Below are 22,318 nucleotides of genomic sequence, written 5' to 3' on the forward strand. Positions count from 1 at the left end.
TCCTTTCTGAGCGAGGACCGAGCTGACCCGTGGCCTGACAGGGGAACTGCATTAGCAGCCACTTGTAGTGCGTTCTGCATTTGATTGCATGGTTTCTCACTGCGCCTGGAGAAAGAGCACGGACCGCAGTGTGATCCGGGCTATAAATAAGCTGCCGTGCTGACCCATTTCATTTGACTTCAGCCTCACAATGAGCACTTTCACCAGCAAGACGCAGCAAGAACTTTCTAGTCTTGTCACAGCTTCAGTTTTAGTCTCTTTTTAGTCTTTTAGAATTCATTATAGTGGAATTACTCGGCCCAGTCACCGGGACATTTTTTTGGCATTGTAGGTTTCTGCAAAACACGGGATACGTTGAAAGGGAAACGTTTTTGTCTTTCAGTCAGAGCAGCTGACGTAGCACAACGAGAAAGTGACGTAGCGTACCGAGCTGCCCTTGTTGAAAGTTGCGTGGATATAATAATGAGTATAAGGAGCTAGAGTCCTGTAAGGGCGGGTCGGTGTGGTGGACGCGTCGAACAAACACAGGACTTTCACCCAGGACACCGCTGACCATGTGTCGTGTGAAACCAAAAGTGAACATTGACTTTACGCCCCAGAGGTCTGCTGAGTAGGGGTGTAAGTTAGTAAGGCTCGTTATGTTGTTGCATTTGTTACGTTATGATTTTAACACAAACCATGATGTTTTTTCTAACCTTAACCGAGTAGTTTAGTTGCGGAACTTAACCAATTCTGACGACTTTTCAACTAGTTGCTTCCTATTATTATTATCAACATTAAAAACAAAGTTTGGTTTGTTAAATTCCTTTCATGATCCACGTCAGAATCCTGATGCAACGACTCATTTTAAAAAGAAAAAAAAGGATTTTATGAGATTAAACATCTTATCTGTGTCAGTTGCTACAGGATTTTACTTTGTTCCACTTTCATTGACTTCTTTAAACTCGGCTCAACCCACCAGTTGATGTCTAATTTCCAACTATATCAATATATGTCAGGCTGGATTTTGTGAAATATGAAATATTCTGGATGTCTTGTGCATCATTTATGCAGTTTTATGCGATGGTGGAGCCCAAAAAATCTTCAGTATGAATATTTCACTAAATTTAGCATTGGAGCGAGCAGCCGGGGATTTAATACCAGCACTCAGTTTGAAAAAAAGAAAAGATCTGTACAAAGTCGAAGAAACCTGAGTAGAAATGTAGAATCAATAAATCTAATCATTTCTATATGAGGAGAAAAAAACAATGTGTCACTTATTTAAATGAGCTCGTCATTCACTTAGCTGATCAAAATCCTCTTTGAACATTTGAACCAAAACACGACTCATAAAAATGTATCAATACGAATGAAAAATGGATTTGAAGGATTTTTCTTCTGACATAAATCTTTTACTTTGGTTCCGCCTGAAACAAACTTTCTCGGAGTGAAGAGGAAGTTACGGGCTGTGTTTATGAGCAATAATTCATTTCGGTGCTGGAACATTTTCACTTTGCAGCACTCAGACGTCCAGTGAAGCAGCAGTCGAGTCTCTTCCTCCTTCAGCTCCACGTATCAATGATTGAAAACAGACAAAATGATTTTCCTGACAAAGTTCAAATCAGGCTACAGAGTGGAACGATGGCAACCGCATGTGACTTTTCTTTTAGCGGAAGTTTTTAGAATTTTTGAAGTTCAGAAAGTCCATTGAGTGACCGAAACATCTGGCCTTTATTGACCCTCTAGTTAGAAACATTTCCCATAGTGTAATGCTGTAAGAGCAACACAGAGAGTTTGAAGTGGCAAAAGTGACAGTTATTCCGGCATTAGTCGAGTGCGGGGGAGGGGAGCATCCCGCATTAATCTCTCATAAATTAAAATGACCGATGATACACTCGAATGCGCTTAAATTCTCAACCTAAATGTAAAACCGCTAACCGTGACTTTCAATATGCTAAGTTGTGATGCGCGGCATGATAAATGGCGCCATTAGCAATTCATAAACACGTAATGCAGTCGGCGCTGTCGCTTTATCAGGAAAGTGCTGATCGGAATCACGGTCCGCCGGGTGAAGACGCGAATTATGGAGCGGCCGTGATCGGGGAACAGAGTGAAGCGAGGACGAATCCCTTGTTAGTTCTCGTCTCATGATGTATTCATGGGCACAAGAAGCCAAATTAAAAAGCACACACACACACACACACACACACACACACACACACACACACATTAATCAGCTACACACAAACGATATCACACTCTTCTCCTTCTGCTGCAAAGCCTTCCACATACACACACACATGAACAGTTGTATAAATACACACACACACACACACACACACACCGACCTTCCAAGAGCTCGCCCTCATCAGTGAGAAACATCGGAAAACAAATCATGCAGGGCACCGAGGAGGCCGCGGGTAAAAGAGGATGGTGTGTGTGTGTGTGTGTGTGAGGGGGAAGAAGAGGAGGAGGAGGAGGAGGAGGAGGAGAGGAAGGAGAGCAATAAATGAATTTTGGCTGCTGTCTCCGTGCACGCTGTTACCAGCCGCTCGGGTCACCCTGCCTGTCAGGTCACTGGCCAAGCTGCCTGCAGAGTCACATGACCTCCTCCACACACACACACACACACACACACACACACACACACACACACACACACACACACACACACACAGACCGGAGGTGGCTACCAATGACGGACCCAGCCATGCGGTCTCCGTCTGTCTGCGGCGTTGCACAGCGACGGCGGCGCTGATGATGATGTTGTAAACGTCCATAAATCATCACGCTGATAACGATCTTATAATGGTCATAACTGAGGATATTGATGACAGCGCTGAAAGCAAGATGACATGATATAAATAACATAACTAACACTTTGTGAATGATAATGACGATGTTGAGGAAAGCTAACGAGCTGTGAGAACCTCGATGGAACATAAAATAGAGTCTTCTAACCTGGTGCAACACATTAATTAAAACATATTAGTTAAAGCTGCACTAATCAATATGTTACAGTATGTTAAAGATGAATCAAATGGTGTGTTTACATGGGAAAAAGAATTAACACCAACTCTGACCCACTGCTCCGCCTCTGAGCACTCCTTGCCTTCGTTGGTTGCAATGGGCCTTCAGAACAATAGCATCGTCAACGTTGACTTATTTGTTGTGTCTGCCGTACTTAATGTAGTTACTTTTACCCAAAGACCAATCGTTTCCTAAACCCGACCAATACGTTTTGTTGTTTAAACAGGTTCTGCTCAAACAACTTTTTTATAATGAATTTGTCTTTAAGTACATTGTTTCCTTGCAGGTTCTTTAAGAAAAAGAATATATAAACACAAACATTTTGAACATGAAATTGGGATTTCTTCCTCAGAAAAACCATCAAACAACAACATTCATACGTATTTTTGCTGTAAGTGAATAACTGGTGTCCGACTGTGTCGACAGCTGACAGATGAGGCGCTCGCTCTCGCTCTCTGCAGTAAAACGATGACGGTGATGCTGATGATGTTGTGATTATAAATCATAACACACGTAATTAAATTATTACCGTCGTGACTGATGATGTTGATGATCACGCTGAAACACTGATCGTAGATCAGATCGTGGTTGTTGTTGATTTGTTAACCATGTAACCTTTGTTAGCTTGTAGCATGCTAAACCACTTTTTCTTCTTCTTTTATATATATTTGTTGCTCTGGTTTGCGACTCTTATTGTTTTGGAGTTGCACAGTGGACTCTCTTTATTGAGTCTTAAAACACATGAAGAGATCTCATCTTTAGGAAGAAAGCATTTTTGATTTGTTTGTGGTCTATAGTCAGTAAAGCAACCAGTTCTCATGCAGCGTTCTTTGCTCGTTCGACCGTTGTTCATTCAGCTCAACGTAGCTTTATTTGTAACGTAACCTCCGTGCTTCAGTAACGCCACTTTTGTAGTTATTTGAACCCAAACCACGATATTTTCCTCAAGCTAACTAAGGAGTTTTGTTGCCTCAACCTAACCGAGTTGTTTCCTGTGAATTCGTTGAAAAGACTGTAACGAGTGAAAAGAGACACATTCTGCTCGACCTTTCGCAGGAAAATGAGGATGACTTTTTTTGTAAGATATCAAAGATTTGTATGAAGATATATTGAGTAAGATACCAATAGTGCGAATCAATGGATCGGCTAAAATCTGCTATATTTAGAGAAAAACATTTGTTTATTCTTTGTTTTATTAAACACTGAAACCTTTTGGACAGACAGAGGTGCATCCATCATGTTGTGTCTTTGCAACATTCATTATTTTTGTGAAAGATATTTTAACATATTTAAGCTGCAGCTTAGCTTTCTTATTGGTTAAGCATCCGTTTACTGTTTTAGTGAATGAATCCAGGCCGAGCACACGGCAGGTCGCGGAGGGGACAAACACGGCTGTAGTGTACGAGGGGTTTCTGACTCAGTCTGTTGACTCGTGATTCAGTCCGAGTCCACCGGAAAATGGATGAATCCGGAACACATCAACACGTTGATAGAGGCACGCTTTAGGCCACTCAGGACCAACACACATCAAGGTTTTCTAGCATACGCGGCCTTTCAAAGTCTGAAATTTTGACCTTTAGTTGTTGAAGTCTCATTTGGGAAGGGCATTTTCAAATGCCAGCGCACAGAGCCAACATTTGTCACACCTCAACGTTTCATCAAAGTCAAGTCAGAGGTGTCTGGGACGTCACATTTGAGGAAAAACCCTGAGATGACAGCACTCCACTGAGGTCCAAAAAAGCATTTAGGACATTTTAAAGTTTTAGAATTTAAACAGATTTCTGTCTTAGTGGCACAAACACTCTCAAGATCCTTCCAGGAGAGAAATCAGGCCAATCTATTGTCAAACAACAAAGGTTAGAGGTCTGACGTGTCAGTGACGCTGCAGAAGAATCATGTGGGACAGAAGTTCAGGAGAAGAAAACTAAAAACAGTGACGAACAAAAGATGTGACGCGTTTTTAAGGGCAGTTACACTGAGCCGAGGGGCGAGTCTCTCTGCTCGTCACCGCCTCCGTCTCTCTCTCTCTCTCTCTCTCTCTCTCTCGGACAAGCTGAGCTACTGAGCAGCACAACTGCACTCATTCACACTCGCGTCCTCCACGACCTCAAGTATCTGCTTTGATATCAGAATGGGATATTTCTTTAAACGTGATGCCAAAATAATAAAAGAAAATACATCAGTGCCATTTTTGGAGACTCCTGCTTGTCATTAGCAGACCCCCCCCCCCCCCCCGTCCTTGTTGTGGTGACAGAAGGTCACATGTCTGCAGGCCAACGCTGCACTTTATGTCGTCACTCCCCTAAAATGGGATCCTAATATTGATTTAGTTTTTTTGCCTTCACATACGACAGCGTCTGATTTCTGAGAAGCTAAATGTCTGCAGATCTTAAACTCTTCTGGTTCTGATCTGTTTAACGATATGTATTAAACAGGAATTACTGCCTTTACATCACAAGAGATCAGAATCTACACTACATGAGCACAATTTACTTATTGTAGTGGGACGGGAGGATTTCTTAATGTTAAGATGTCAGCCATGATGTCTGAACATAGCATTGTTTGGATGCTGCTGTGCACATTCCTCCAGATTCAAAAAGTGCACGACATGAATGCACTGCTGTTTTTGTTGCGTTTTGTTCTTGTGTAGCCAACGGACTGCAGCATGTCGTTGTGCAGCTCTGTGTTGCACAACGACAATAAATGATCCTTGAATCCTTAAATAACACAAATGTCTAAAAATGCTTCCTATCAAACTAAATCTCTCGTGCTTTAAACCTCGATGTCTAGACACCTCTTCACACACAAATTAACACAATCACTGCTTTCTTTCTTTTTTTGGTACAATAACTGAGTCTTCTGGTTATTGGGTGCTTTTATAAATGCAGGAGACTGGTAACAGATGTGGAGACTGCTGATCTGGCTAGCAGGCTCCACTTTGGGCAAATCTCAGTTCCATCTTCACTCAAAATTAAAACATGAGCAGCACTTTGAAGAAGACTTGTGTTGAAGTCTTTTCACTGCCGGCAAATGTGCTGATTTCATTTCATAATATTATACCGATAGAAAAACATTGTGACGTATTTCAGTTCTGAAAGAACAAACAGTTCCACCCTCTGAGGTTTATTAAGTTCATGAATTATTTGTCTTTCTACTCTGTGACTGAGCATCAGCTTAGTGAGACTTCAGGCTCTGGGTCTCATGCTTTCTGCTGAATGAACATGTTGCCCTGAGGTGGAGCTGTTTTAGACACTTAATCAAACACTTAAAACATATTTCTCAGTCATTCAGTTCATTAAGAATGATCAGCCTCTCACTTTGAAAAATGAACATTACTTTCATTTCATAATCATATTTAATTTGCATCCAAAGAGAGGAGGGAAACTTCAACACCAAGGAGCCTCTGAAGCCAATCCGTTGGCATGTTTGTGAACACACACAGCACACCTGCTGCTCTCACACTCTTACCTGTCCTTGTGTGAGACACAACGCCTCTTTATTAAAATCATTTAGAGCATGATCGGTGTCAACTGTGAAAATGATCTGAGATTACTGAGACCACTGAACAGTTCCATAGGACTGATTGTGTGTTTAAACGTTTGACGTGTCCCCGAGGCAACACGCGTGACCGATGAGCGAGTGAAGTGAAGTTAACGGAAGCTGTCAATAGGTTATCAGAGCCGAACAAACCTCAGGTGTCCCCGGAGAATCGGTGAGGACAACCTGGAGGAGCGCACCATCTCTGCACCATCAGCGATCAGATAGCGGACCTCTCCCGTAAAACTGCAGAGCTCGCACGCTCGCGGTGGACGCCGATCAATGAGGAGACATCCGGAGTTTGAGGCCAATCGGCGCTTCATCCAATTATTTTTCTCTGTGACAGCAAATTAGGTGGATCAGAGATTATCTCGGCACCAATAATTCCTGCCACGACGTGACAAATCTGAACGTAATCCTCTTTATGATGACGGCAAGTGAAGGGGATCAAAAACCCCACAATTTCTGTTGTTTGGGTACAGAGCTCGCCGCCGAGATGACACAATGGAGCATAAGACCCATGTGAAATTAGCGTTGAACAAACACTCTGCTGGGCGGATGACGACGCCATCAGATTAGTCACAGACTGGGATTAAACAAAGATAATTTCCCCCAGACGCGTAGCATGGGACAACACTGACGCCGTGAAAAGGGGGGGGGGGAGTTGGACTCTTAGCCCCTCAACCTCTGAGTGTTAGAGGACCAGGGGCTCGCTGTTGAACCCCTTGTTGACCCCCCTGCCCCTCTCTGCATGCACCCTCTTGCCATCCAGGACAGCAGCACTCAGCAGACCCTATTTATTTTACCCGTAGACGCAGGAACTAATTCTATGATTGATTTTGTTTTATAATTGCATAGATTTTGTTTTAGGTTTAGGTTTAGGTCAACGATAACGTTTCTAACTAACTAACTAACTTTAACTACCCAGCCTTAGATTATCTGTGTCTATTTGTTTGTGGTAATAAAAAAATTTGGAATTTGAACATTTTTTTTAAGGTAAAAACACAAACAACCCAAGTCACAAGACGACAGCAGAGCCGTCTCCAACACAACTCAGCAAACTGAACAAACTTCAGTTTTTGTCAAACTAGAATAATTATGACAAGAAGAAACAAACGGGAGGTTGGTAGTTTGAATGCAGAGAAAAATCTGTGTTTTGAAGCGACTGTTGAAAAGCCCTTTAACAACCAGCTTGATGACTTCGGTCACATTGAACAGCTCCCACGCGTCGAAATGAATATCAATGGGCAGTTAAAACTCTCAACGCCTTCTACAAACCTTGAATAATGAGAGACAACGTTACATGAGTGGCCGATCCACAGATAGTGAACCCAGTCGACAAAAAAAAGCGTTTTCATTGTATGTTTCTGCAAACTATGGGATATGTTGAATGTCAACGTTTCTGAGCCAAAAGTACGTTTCCTAAATACTTTTTCTACCAGCCTCATGTCACCTTTGAAGGAATGCACAATGCCATGTGGTTAACGTTGAAACAATTGGTTAGGTTAACAATACTACTTGGTTATGTTAGAAAAAAAGATCAACGTAAAAACGTAATTTAACAACTGTAACTATGGACCTACCTTAAATAAATAAACACCTTTAGCAGGGTGTCTTACGTAATATTGTGAAACAACATTACAGACAAGTATGAATTCAACATTTACTTTTGGTTCCACGCGGGACACGAACAGTTGTCTCCTGTGACAAAGTCCTGCATTTGTTTCACGCTTGCACAAACCCATAAATGCAAAATGCCACGTGGTTAACGTCATGAAACAACTGGTTAGATTTAGGCAACAAAAACATAGTTTAGAGACGATAAATAACGTAAAGTTTCGTAACATGCATAACAATGTTACATAACGTTTACTTCTGGTTCTCTCACAGGACCCGAACTGCGGTCTCCTGGGTGAAAGTCCTGTGTTTGTAGGCCCCGTCCACCACATCTCCCAGCTGCCCTAACTTGACTTTCTTGCTTGTTATACTCGGTATTACACCACAGAAACGGTCACCTGCTCTGCGAGTCGCTCTTTGTACTCTTTGCTTTGACAGAATGCTAAAAATAACCACGTTACATCTGGACATCGCACAGCTGAAACCCTCCGTTGCAGCGTCCAGACTCGATCTAGCAGGCTAACAAACATTGAGGTTATACACCTTGTGCTAAGGTTGCAATCCCTCAGTTTGAATCTAAAACACAAACAATAATTTCCACCTACGTTGTCTCTGTTACTCCACAAAATACATATCCATTAGGTCACAGAGCCAAACGTCGGCCAGATATCTGCTCCATTTGCATAAATGGTTGGTTTATAGATCAGATTGGTGCTTTTAAAAGCCCACCTGTTTTAATATGATCGCCAACAGTTCACACTGTAAATATTGCTGGCTTCGTTCCCGTGAACAGAACAATCCACCTCCCACTCTGACAGACAGACTAGCATGAAGAGTAGGAAAGCACACACAGTGAAAAAGCAAGTCCTGCACTGTCGTTTGTGTCGCTTCATTTGATTATTCTCACTCACAGAGACAATCTCTCCAGGAAACGTCTTTCCCAACATTATCTGAGTCTGTGTCTCCTAGAGGTCCAGATACAAAGAGACAGCTTCGCCTCCCCAGCAGCTTCCACCAGCTAAGATACAGAAGCTGGAATCAGCCAATAGACCGTATTTAATGGCAGTCACTTGGACTTGTTCAAGCAGAAAAAAAGCACAGGTGTGGCTAATGACATTAACGATCAGTAAGCCCCGACGGTGCTGCAGCATGCTCAGCAGCAGAGTCCTGGTCCTGTAACAGCTCAACACAATGGAGACACTTTCGCTGCTATTTGTTGCTTGCTAGCGTTGTTGTTGTGCGGCATAATTTAATCTCTGCCATGAGCTCACAGGTCGACTGAAGACACATATATTTATAAAAAAAGATGCTTTTAGAATAGATGCTGTTGTCAACACCTGGAAATAGCAGAAGGCAAAAGACGCCTTTAATTTGTAAGAGATGATTCAGAACAAAAAGTAAGAGCAAAGAGATGTTCCTTAGGGAGCTATTTAACGTGGGAGAGATCCAGTCATCTTAAAGGGGTATGCCAGTCATTTAGAATAGCACTTCACTTCAGTTGGGGGGTGTGGTTAACATCAGAGTAGTGAAGATATCCACACTTTTAGCTTACATCCACATTAATACGTTTACAGCGAGAGTCCACACTATTGTTTTGCATTTTTTAACCGCTATAACGGACACTGTTTTAGTTTGAAGACTCCGGGGTTGCGTTTAAACCACAGACTGTATGTAAGAAGTGGACGTAGTCATCGTGACGTCACCCATTGGTTTGTGGACTGCAACATAAGCAGTTTTTATTTTTGTACTTGTGTTGTTAGGGTCTCAAACATGCTTTTCAATTGGTTGGTTATTCACAGTGCTTTCATTGCCATTCAATGATATGTAAGCACACACACACACACACACACACACACACACACACACACACACACACACACACACACACACACACACACACACACACACCCTTTAGTAGACTGGAATGGGGCCACTGTGGATGCACACAACCGCCGCCACAATGAAAAGCAGTCCGAGGCCTTTCCATCTGCTTTCGTTGATAATCTTCCCCCTGAGCGACTTGTTCTCCCGTTTTCTGTGATCAAAGTTCGGATTTGCTTTAATTATTTTAGATCAATGCTGGCTGCGGTTACTTCGGAGACCCGTGGCCAATGCTGAGGAAGCGAAGAAGAAAAAACAGCTGAGTCGTCCTGTGCCAGGGTCTAATATGCACACAGCCAGGAGAGGGGGAAAAGCGAGAGCAGGGTGTGGGCTAATGCAAGGCTCCAATCATTAGCCCTAAGTGTTCCCCATTATGTTCCTAAAGCCTCTGAAGACCTGGATCCTTAATTGATCTCATCCTGGCATTTAGCAACACTCAGGAAAGCAAAGGGCTGCTCGCTTCCCTGGCACTAACAGATAGGCCGCCTGGCTCGCCCAGCAAACACTCGCTCATCACTACAAATGAAGGCCTGATCCTCGGATGGCTGAGCTGCGTCACACACTCCACTGCTCCAACATCACCAGAAACCACAGCGGAAAAAGGTCACACTTTCACATTCACAGAGCCAAAAGTCAAGCTCCCTCGCTCTGACTTCGATATAGGAGTTTTGGTCCATTCAGGAGTGATTTTGCTGAATATTTGTCGAGCAGATCATCGGGTAAACACTCACTTGGGCTTCATGTTCGTGTCGGCCTGTGTTTTCTGCTCCTACTGGCTCTGTTGTGCTAACAGTTCCAAACATAGACCGTGTATAAGAAGTGGACGTAGTCATGATGACGTCACCCATAGACTGCCGTTATGGAGATTCGAGTTCAGCAATTTCACCGTTGCAATCTTGGCTTTTTTTGCAACCGATGAACGAAAGTGACCATATTTAAAATGCAGAGTGGTGGCGTAGAGGCTCCGGTAGAGACCTGTCCATCACAAGGTAGAAGCATCCCCTGCTTTATGGTCTGTGTGACTCTAAATGGACCATAATGTACTAAATGAACATCATGCTGTATTGAAGAAGACTTGAAACTAGAGATTGAGACCATAAACTCATGTTTACAATGTTTACTGAGGTAATAAATCAAGAGAGAAGTAGAGTCATTTTCTCATAGACTTCTATACAACCAGAGGAGTCGCCCCCTGGTGGTCACTAGAGAGAATGCAGCTTTAACACATGAAGCATTCTGCAGAACCGGAGGTTGCCGCCTGGTTCCAACATGCCTAAAATCTGCCTTCTTACCCATAATGCACTGGGGAAATATCACAAGAATCAGAGTGCAAAATTGATTGGTGCCCTTTTTCACTTAAATTCATCAACAATGAAACTGAATTGAAATGCACCAACAAGTGAACCTCCGAGGCCACTATTGACCCATGTTACTTCCGCTGCTGTGCACATTGAGGGTATAATAGTACCTGGCTGTGTGGTAGTACACATTCAATTAGGAATATACAACTCATGAGCACAAAATTTAAGATTTTGACACATTGCTCCTCAAGACACAGAAACAATAAAGCCAACATGATCTGATGGGAAGGTGCATAAATACATCTCTTATGTCATGTCACACATTTAAATCTGTGTCATTAAACGCCGCTCTCATTACCAACTCTTCACATACGGACGCACGCTTGCGGGTTTAAACGTGGTTAACGTTGAAACAAAACTACTTGGTTGTGTTTAAATTGCAGACATTTGTTAAGTAAATCATCACGTTATATACACACTTTAGGAAGTTAACGTAAATAAGTCAGCGATTGACTTCTGGTTTCTCGGGGGACACGAACAGCTGTCTCCTGGGTGAAAGTCCTGTGTCTGTTTGTTGGACGTGCTGTTTTAAGGATGCATGTAGTCATGGAGCTGGGAGGCATTCTGGATACTCTGGAGTCCACCAACTTTCATTAGTTTCATGTGATATTAAAGCTTCTGAAATGAAGCTTTGAAGGCAAGTTGGAATTGAAATTTGAAGTCTATTTTTAAAATACCAAATGTGCACAGTTTCAGTCCCACAGGGCTGCAGCTCGCTCCCAGATGAACATTAGCCGTTCCCTCCTCTCTGCCACCCCGACCCAAGCCAGGAAACACAATATGAAAACCTACACAGAGCGTACAGCTCCGGTTAGTGTCACGGTAAAAACAAAGATGGCTGCCGTAAACTAACCACACCACGATTATAAGAGAGCAGTGCTATTTTGACCGTCTCTCAGGGTTTTAGCAGTTTGGTTACATTTTGCATATTGTCCCAGCTGTTAGTTAGTCGTTGGCTTTTTTTCAAAACAACAGAAGACTGAATTTAGATTGTATGAAAACTGAGGATGATGTGTGATACTGAACAAACGACATCATTGAGCCAGTTGTCTGTTAAAAAACACAAACTCAAATCGGAAAACTCTTCCCACTCTCTCTCTGTCTCTGTCTGTCTCTCTCTCTCTGTCTCTGTCTGTCTCTCTCTCTGTCTCTGTCTGTCTCTCTCTCTCTGTCTCTCTAAACTGTATTTACACATCTGTCTTCTGTTGCTGTCCAACTCCACTTTAATTACAGAAATGTACCGTAGCGCCAAACATTTCCAGGAATCCGTCTTCTGTCCAACTGAGTCACAGCGCTGAGTGGGCATTGATAATATACTCTTGTTATTTATGGTGCAAATCTGTCTCTCTCTGCTAATCAATAATGTATTATCATACATCAAGTTTTGGAAATGAACCTGCCCAGAAGTTAATTATTGTAGAGATGGTAGCAAACTCCACCGGAGCAGTCGATGGTTTTTCATTAGAGGACTTTTGAGATTTATCTCAGAAAAAAAAGAATTTATGAATATATATATATATATGTGTGTGTGTGTGTGTTGTGATTTGTTATGATGGGAGATGTGGGTGATAAATATGGTCCGGGCACCTGCAGAACAAATGAAACAGCCTGAGGGCTGGTTCATAAATATGACAGTGGCTTTAATTTGGCCAAACCAGGAGCGTATGCTAACCGACACCGGGTGATTTCTGAGAGGGGCAGCTGGCAGGGGAGCGTGTTGAGCCCTCCACCTTTCTGTAGAGTCCTTGAGCAACACTATAAATCCCAGCCAGCTCCACCGGCTCTGCAGCTCAACCCGATCTCTGAACTCTGACCCACGACTTTCATTTCCTGCCGTGTTTCTCCCTCTGGGGGATCAGTGAAGTTTGAAATATTAGCGAGACTCCTTTTATCATCTTGTTATCCTCGATCTGTGACGCTCGATGCATTCTAAAAGGTATTATCTGAAGACGCGGGTTGTTGTTTTGTTTGACCAAACATTTATTATTTTGTACGTTTCACTAGAAATCCATGTAACCACAAGAAATAGCAGCAAGGAATTCAGCTACATGCTATCACACATGTGACTCAACATGCTGCATGTCTTGGGCTGCATTGCATTCTGGTCTTTTACGGCCTGCTGACTTTACTTAAATAGTTTTGGCCACATTCGAGAAAAGAAAGAGCCACGTTTCAGATGAAAAGATCATTTGTGGTCATTGATTAGGTCTGGAGAGTTTCAATTAAACCAGATCATTAAGATATAAACATATTCAGATGTGTATTGTTCAAAAGGATGTTGTTTTACAGTATGTATTGTGTTGCCTGAAGCGTTTTGCCATGTCTCCTATATTCAAAGTCACTACTGGGACACAGACTTGAATATGTTCCTCCCAGAAAGACACAATACAATGTGGTTAACGTGAACAAAGTTGGTTAGGATTGGTTCTGTTTAAGCAACAAAACTACTCGGATAAGTTTGAAAAAACTGGTTTGGTTTGTGCTGAAAGATATGAATGCAACAATGTAACATAACAATGGAACGTAACAATGGAACGGAATAACGGAACTATATACCGTAAAAAACAACAACAACTGCCCTTAAGCCCCAACCACACCGAGACGCATCACAACAAGCGCGGCAGAAACGCCTCTTGTTTTTATTAGGCGTTTTGTGGGTGATTGTGGCTAAGTGGATAGCAGGGCCGTCTTTCAATCAGAGGGTCGGCGGTTCGAACGTCGCATGTCGATGTGTCCTTGAGCAAGACACTTAACCCCAAAATGTCTCCCGTAGCTGTGCCTACGGTGTAGAAATGTGATAGACTCTGAATTGTAAGTCGCTTTGGATAAAAGACTAAATGACTGTAATGTAATAAAAATGATAGTTCATCGTAATCCTAAACAACAATATCAAACGTTTGTCTTACACTGTTACAACACGCGCAGCGCAAGAGAGAAGCACGCGCCATTCCTGTTTGTTTGACCCACTAGTGGACTCGCATGATATATTACACCACGTGACTTTCAATGACGAACACAAACAAGACGCGTCGTAAAATAAACAGCTAAATATGTATTTCTTGATGTTTTCTTACCACTAGTCTGAAAGAAGACATGATGTGGAAGCTAAATAGACCAAAATGTCAAAACTGACCAGTGCATGAATAAATGTTGCTTGTTGTGTTTCGCCTTTAATCAAATATAAACATGAAGATTTTATTGTGTGTTTGAGATGTTCAATGTTTCTCACCTTTAAATATAACAATCAAGTTCTTCAGTTATGTGACTCGACTTATAATAACTCTGATATGATATTAAACAGTGCTTAATCTCACTCTGTGGAAGTTTTCCCTTATTTGTTCACTTCAACGTTGCCCGTGCGACTCTTCTTTCCGTTACGCTCTGACTTGCAGGTGGAACTTACAGTCTGGTTGTAGGAAGCCGGAGGCAAAGCCTGCGACTGTAAACACGGATGACAGCCGACACTGAGTCACAACACTTATCCAGCTAATGAACGCCACCGCTGGAAATGTTACACCGCAGCGAAATATCACTCAAGGTAACATGACGTTCCAGTAAGTCATTCTGTCACAGCCCTGCTTTGGTCGGACCGTCTACGTGGAGGCTAACCTTTCATTTAATGAACAAACCGGCGGGACCTTCAGTCTTCTGTAAGTCACTCTGTTCTCTGTACAAAAAAAAGTAAAAGTAATTTCTGTCCCGGTTTAAATTCTGCCAGTTCAGGATAAAGACTTTTATTTAATATCAACAGCGTCTGACATGCAGGGCTTCTACTTGAAATCATTCTGCAGAGACGGCGAATGACCTTCTCTAAATCGCCAAATTTCAACATCAATTTATTTCATGAGCTGGTCGAGTCGGATTTAATTTACCCTGCGATGTCATGAAGGTGTGTGTGTGTGTGTGTGTAGAGAACCCCACATGCAGCTGCGTTTTCAAGGGCAGCTCAAGGTTACCTTCCAGCAGCAGGCAGAAAATATTCCCCCCGCTAATAGAAACTACAGATTGCATCGCCCCGATACATTGTGCATACGTTTTCCCCTCCAACAGCTACTTGACGGTGCTGCACATACAAATGTGCCCCCATATGTTTGGATTACGTGTTTATATGGACTGCTCACTGAGTTTTATTGAATATAGAAATCCATAGAAGAAAAGGTCACACATTATTGTCCGGGTGGAGACGAATAGTTTCCATACTGAGGGTCTGTTGCATGCTTGTGTGCATCGTAACGATCCGTGCGAGCACCCAGAAATGAGAGAGGCCATCAATCTGCGTTATCACGGCGAGGCGGATGTGGAACGAGCAAAGGCACCTGATCCAAGCAGGAAAAGGAGCGTTTGGTCGTTTCTCCTGGAGGCGCCGAGCTCCCGGAGCCCTGGAGAAGGTTTTTTTTTTATTTGTTGCGGTTGCACTGCGACAAACGGAGCCTCGACGTAAATCACCTCCAGCGCCTGATTATAAAAATGAAAATAAAGCACCTCTCCCCTCCTGCAGAACCGTGAGACATTCAGTCCATAATTGTATCGAAATCAGGTGAACACAAATTTCCCTCGAGAGGATTTATTTTTCCTGACACGGCACTAAACACACAGAAAGTTGAAGGCGCATACGTGAACCCAGACATCTAGAAACATCCAGACAAACAGAACACACTTCAACATCGTGTTACAGAGGAGAGCCTTCCCCAAAGCTTCCTGTGTAACTTATAAAGAAGTTCTGCTGCTCCATCGACAGCCTCCTGCCTGATGGAAAAGCAATACGGCGGAGATGTCGATGTCTGCTCACGGGCCGTCAATCATTCTGACTGACCGGTTGGTATTCCCTGACGGTCACGGTTTGCATGTTGGCATCCTCAAAACACAACGCCGGCCCGGTTTGATTAATCGTTCCTGGCCGAGCGGTCGATACAAGTGGACGACGTGGATCACGTGACGGTCACCTCGGTGACACTCGGGCCCGTCAGCAGCAGAAGCTGAACGTTTCATCACTGATGTTGGGTCAGCTTGTTAGCCGTGTCGCTGCTCGCCTCTTTAGCTTCTGATCACTGTCTGGTGTCCAAAATGACTTCCTAGTTCACTCATCCGCTGTTCCTTAAAGATGTAGTTTAGTGTGCTGTAATGTAAACGTCCATCAAAGGCAAAGCATGCTCTGTGGGATTGTTAGCTAGATGTAATGCACATGCAATGGACCAGGGCTCCACTACTTTGTCCAAGTAAGGATCCCTTTGCTTAAATACAAATACAATGCATTTCCTGTTACTTCACGTTAAAACCCGTCCTGTGATCCGACTTTAAGCTTTTTCATTTGAAAGAAGAGCAGCAAGAATTGATCACTTTGAATACGCAGCAATGTAACACAGAATATTCAGTGCAAATACATTCAAAGGGCTGATTTTACTTCCTGTTTTTTCCGCGTTAAAGCTTTTTTTCCGGGGGGAGTTTATTTCTTATCCGATGTAAGGGTCCGAAGGACAGAAGACGTCGTATGCTCTACAGAATATAAAGCCCTCTGAAGCTAATTTGTGATATTGGGCTATACAAATGGGCTATGAATTTGACACCAAATGGCTCATATTACACTTGGAAGACTGCATTTTTTGGGCCCCCCTACATGCATATTCAGATTTTTGGTAAACTAAATAAAATGACTTTCAACTGCCATGATTATCAGCAGCGCCGCTAGAGAATTGTGATTGAAGGAGATCATAGCACATAATATATGATAATATGCTTCATAATTGAAACCCAACGCTACTAAATGTTTGTCGTTACAACGTAAGCACAATTCATTCAGTGAATTTAGTCACTTTAAGACAACGGACGCAAAGAAACGGTGACGATCCAAATCATCGTCAGCAGAGAAAGTATCTGTGAGCAAAAGAAACTGTAACACTGGCTACAAACCTAAAACAGGACTTTCACCCCGGAGACAGCTGGAAAAAATACTTTGGTTGCCTAAACTTAACAAAGTGGTTTTGTTGCTTTTTTGCTTCGTTTTGTTTCAATTTCGTCATTTCAAGACTAACAAAATAGTTTATAATTGAAAAAATATTATCCTCAAAACGTAATGGAGAGCTTAGCTGTATGGGAACGTCATTTTGTAGGAGACAGGGTGAATCTGCTCTTTACATAGAAGTCAGTCCGATGTCAAATAGCCTACATCCATAAATACATGAATGTAACCCTCATTAAATGATGTTTAACATATACTTCAACATGTTTTCATTAATGTAGACGGTTGATGTTCTTTCCCCCAGTGACTAGTCTGGTGTTGTGACAGCAGAATAAAGTTGCTTCTCAGATCGTCCAACCGACCAATTAAGTTAAGAGGTCAAGGGTCACTTTTGCTTGTTCTGCCGGTGTTCTTCAATCTCGTGACGGTGAATTAAAATATTCTTCAATTTGTTCAAAAAGTCACACCTCTCGCATGAAAATAACTCCAGTAAATAGAAGTGGAGATGTGCAGGCGACGAGGGAAATCTTCTCCCCTTCTGGGCACTTTCTTTGACAGAATTCTCAGATTTAAACCTGAATACGAGATTAAAGGTTTTGTCGGGATGAACATTATCCTGCAGGTCCAATCTCTAAATGTAAATTCTCTCCTCTCCTGCCTCTTTGATGATTAATGGGAGCGGGGACAGAGAGGGGGGGGGGGGGGGGGGGGGGTATATGCATTAAATGTGTATTCATCAGGTCCTGCCCCGGCCATTGACAGGCTAATCAATGTTTAGTAATAAGGCTGGATGTGGAATGAGGTGTGTGGGTGTGTGGGGGGGATTCGGAAGGGAAAGAGATATCAATTAAAGGAGGGAACTGCGTAGTCTGGGCCCGAGGAGCTGAGACGGCAATATCCCGCCTCTGGTTCATTAACTAAACAGTGTGTGCTGAATGCAAAAGAACTCCTACATACCACCCCCCCCCCCCCCCCCCCCCCCCCCACATACACACACACCTCCAACACACAAGCCGCCCCGTCCCATCTCAAAACGGCGGCCGTATTCAATGGAGATGAGGGAGTCGCTGCAGCAGGTAGGAAAAGGCCTTTGATGGTTCACATAATGAAATACCTCCGAGGCCGCGCAGGGAAACGACATCCGCACGCTTGATGCAATAAAGCGAAAACGTGCCGAGTGCCCGCGGGTCGGAAATGCAAAACAGGAGCCGAACACATTACCGAATAATACTGAGATATTTGCATACAATGTGCATTCGGTGTAAATTGGGAGAAACAGTGGGTGAAAGTAAATAGGCTCATTCCCACCCAGTTTATATCAACATGAAAAAACAAGCAGAAAGTTAAGAGTTCGTTTTCCAAACATCTGGAGGATTTGTGGCAGTGAAGCTTCACCCACAAGGTGAAGCTTCACCCACAAGGTGAAGCCTACATTTGAAAATAATGACATATTTGTTTCCTGTCAGAGGTGAACAGAAAATTATAAAAAAGTATTTCTGTTCATAGGCATGTTCATATTGTACTTTTTACTCCACCACATATATTTGTAGGTTACTTTGTAGATCTTTTTTTTTTTTACGTATAATCCTGGTGATCTTATTGGACTCCCAGCAACTGTTTACTGTCATCAGGGTTCCTCCGACAGGTAATTCACAAAAAGAGTGTCATCCAGTCAACTATGAACTTTTTAAACAAAGTATACATTAAAACAAACTAGCAGCCATGAAAACATGATTCGGTCCCTGTTGTCATTCTTAGGAAGTTTGCCGACTTGCAACGAACATATTTTAACCAGGCGGCAACGTGTCTTAAAGCTGCATTCTCTCTAGTGACCACCAGGGGGCGACTCCTCTGGTTGTATAGAAGTCTATGAGAAAATGACTCTACTTCTCTCTTGATTTATTACCTCAGTAAACATTGTAAACATGAGTTTATGGTCTCAATCTCTAGTTTCAAGTCCTCAATACAGCATGATGTTCATTTCGCCCAACTCGAGGCTTCATAACATCAGTCCACAAACCAATGGGTGATGTCACCATGAATACGCCCACTTCTTCTATACAGTCTGTGGTCATAACAGATGCAGCCGAGCCTGAGATATCGTGACTTTTAGTCTCCGTCTGTCAAGCACCAGAAACTCTGGAACCTACCATTCCCATCATGCACCACAATCCTTCATCCTGCCTGCTTTGTAAACACTTTCAAACTCTACAACCAGCAGTTGTAACACCAGCGAGAGCATTAAAGGACTATTGATCAAATTATGAAATAGATATTATAATAGAGAACTCTGAAAGGGCCATTCTTGCACTTTGAATACTTAAGTACATCTTGCCACTTTTATTTAAATAAAGGATGCGAGTACTCCGTCCATCCCTTCCTATCAATCATCATGCAGAAAGAGAAGTTTGTCTCAAAATGCTTTTCGTCTTCATGAAATGAATAATTGACGCGTTTCCCTGCAGTGAGCTCAACAAACCCCAAACATGCTGCTTGTTATTCCTGATCCCAGGAGAGGGGCGGTGACATCCGGTGCTTTTTCACTCTTTATTAAATGCAGTTCACCTTGTTGATGATGCATCAGGCTTCCCACGGTGGCCCGGAGCCAAATACCTCCAGAACCCAACTTCCCCTCTGCTGAGCTATCCACCACACAGTCCTCCAATGATGCAGTCTGAACAACCCTAAAACCATCACACGTCATCCACGTCATTGATAATTCTGATGAGCTTAGTGTCTTTATTTGTTTAAAAATGTCCACTTGACTTAAAGAATGTTCCCATCAGCCCCTTTTCTTGGTTGAGCTTGAACACTGTCGAGCATCGCAATCAACAATCCTGAGACTATTTTCCATCAACACAAACTGCTTCATCACAAGTCCATTCAGAAGCACCACCTGGAAGCGACAACAGCCACGTTCCCCTCATAGGGAGGCAACATCACCTTTCAGGGCCACGCCCCCCCCCCCCCCCACCCCCCCTTGAACGTCCAATGTGCCCCGCCTACTGCTGCAGGACTAAAAAGAGAATTTGGTTGCTATGGGGCCTCTGCATGGAGCATGCAAGTGATGAATAGGCAACTCTGGAGGCATGCAGGGATGAGTAAATGTTGCTTTCAGCAGGAAGGAGAACTGGACCTCAAATCAACATGGGTACACCGGGGGGGGGGGGGACGTAAATATGTCTGGCTTTAGCTGCTGGCAAAAGTGCTCCAATCGTGAGGGTATCAGGCAACAAAACACATTTGAATTGTGAAAGTAAAAGAAATGCATGTTTGGCTTTTGGTTCTCAGGGTTTAGCTTGATGTACAACCAGTGCAGCAGCAGCAGAATGAATTGCGGTTAATCGATTAATGGATCGTCTGTAATGAAAGAAGAAATTACAACCCAGACCCTCCACACAACTGATTGTCTTCTGGGACCGTTGAGACAAACGGGATGAGGGTTTTTTTCAAGGAAGAAGGGCTGTAAATCAGAAGCTGGATAGAACATGATGCACATTTTCACTGTTTCTGGGTGAAAAAGTCTCCTTCAACACATCCAGCCTCCTCACAATGACCGACACGACCTCCACATGCTTAAACACCAGTGTGTGTGTGTGTGTGTGTGTGTGTGTGTGTGTGTCTGTGTGAGAGAGACATTTGTTATTCGGACTCATGAATAAGAGCATCATCTAAATGCCACAACATGTGGCGTCCTGTCTCCTCACATGCCTGTTGACACTCTGGAGGAGCACATCATGAACGCTAGTGGTCGCTGTTTGCCCCCCCCCCCCCCAATGCAATCCTGCCCGGATTCAATGCGACTTGATTCAATCCCGTGCGGACCGACGTTCACAGGAGCAACAACGCATGCAACCTCAAAGACAACTTTCACAAGATTTCAGCTGGACCCCCCCCCCCCCTCCTTCTTTTTTTACCCCCTCTTCAAGCCTTCTAAAGGGAGCTCTGATCTCCATGCACGTCGCAAACGGCAGCAAAGCAATAAAAATCCAAATTTCAATGTTATCAAAATCCACAACATATTACACACACAAACATCATTATTGTGAGAAGTGAAGTCCATTTCATGCCTCTGCTTACCTGAAGAACACTATCGTTTCCCACAAATAGATCCCCAGCGCGTTTAGTCGGCACATTTTTGCCAGTCTCATTTTGTTTGGAGGGGTGGGGGGTGGGGGGGAGTGAGGTGAGGGGGGGGGGGGGGGGGGGGGGGGGTGCAGGTGTTGCTGAAAGGGAGGGGGGAGGGGGGGGTCACACTCTTGAGAGGATGAATTCCCCTCCAAAAAAAAAAAATCCTTTAGTGGTGGCAAAGGGGGAGGAAGAGGAGGAGAGGGGAGGGGGGGGTTGTGGTTATGGTTTATGACCTCCAAGGTGAGCCGAAAAATGTTTTGTGTGTGTGTGTGTGTTTCAAATCCCAGAGTCGCCGCTGCTGAGCCGCGGGATGCTCATGACCTCACCGGCCATGAAATCATGCTCGTGTCCGCTTTTTCACGTCTCCAGCAGCCGCCACCGTGAAGCCGGCGGGGAAAAAAATCCAATCACCGAAACTGTGTTCAGGACCACGGACAGGGGCACCGGCGGGGTCTGCGGGGAGGGAGCTCGTCCAGGTTTTTTTGGGCTCGGGGAGGGGAAGGAGGAAGAGGGAATGGGGGGTGGGGGGGTGGGGGTCTCGTGAGGAGGCTAGCCGCTCACAGGCTGCTGCTAATTGATACGCAATTACACCCAATTACTCTTAAGTCCAGTCTGTGCGATCCACAGCGGTTACAGAGGAAATACGACATATTCCTTCAGTGGTGGAGAGGAGGGGAAAAAGAAAGACGGGCTGCTGCGCCTCGGCGTCTCCTGAGGTAAAACTGTGCATGTGTTATATTCCACACAGAGGAGAGCTTTTTCTCAGATATGCAGCTTTGTCTCTCACACGCATCCCAGAGGCAGCCGGAGCGTCGCTCTGGATCCG

General features: G+C 43.6%; 1 protein-coding gene across 1 annotated transcript in view; it reads right to left on the reverse strand.

Annotated features, from left to right (window-relative positions):
* Window positions 1-21,512, reverse strand: part of glra1 (glycine receptor, alpha 1) — a 99,305-nt gene extending 77,793 nt beyond the window's left edge. The window contains exon 1 of the mRNA XM_076105250.1: window positions 21,442-21,512. Within this exon, the coding sequence (XP_075961365.1) occupies window positions 21,442-21,512 (71 nt within the window). The remainder of the gene's footprint in view (window positions 1-21,441) is intronic.
* Window positions 21,513-22,318: the final 806 nt, after the last annotated feature.

Source organism: Anarhichas minor, unplaced genomic scaffold, assembly GCF_050575085.1.
Source record: "Anarhichas minor isolate MPS153535 unplaced genomic scaffold, ASM5057508v1 ptg000031l, whole genome shotgun sequence".
In the NCBI taxonomy this organism is placed as follows: Eukaryota; Metazoa; Chordata; class Actinopteri; order Perciformes; family Anarhichadidae; genus Anarhichas; species Anarhichas minor.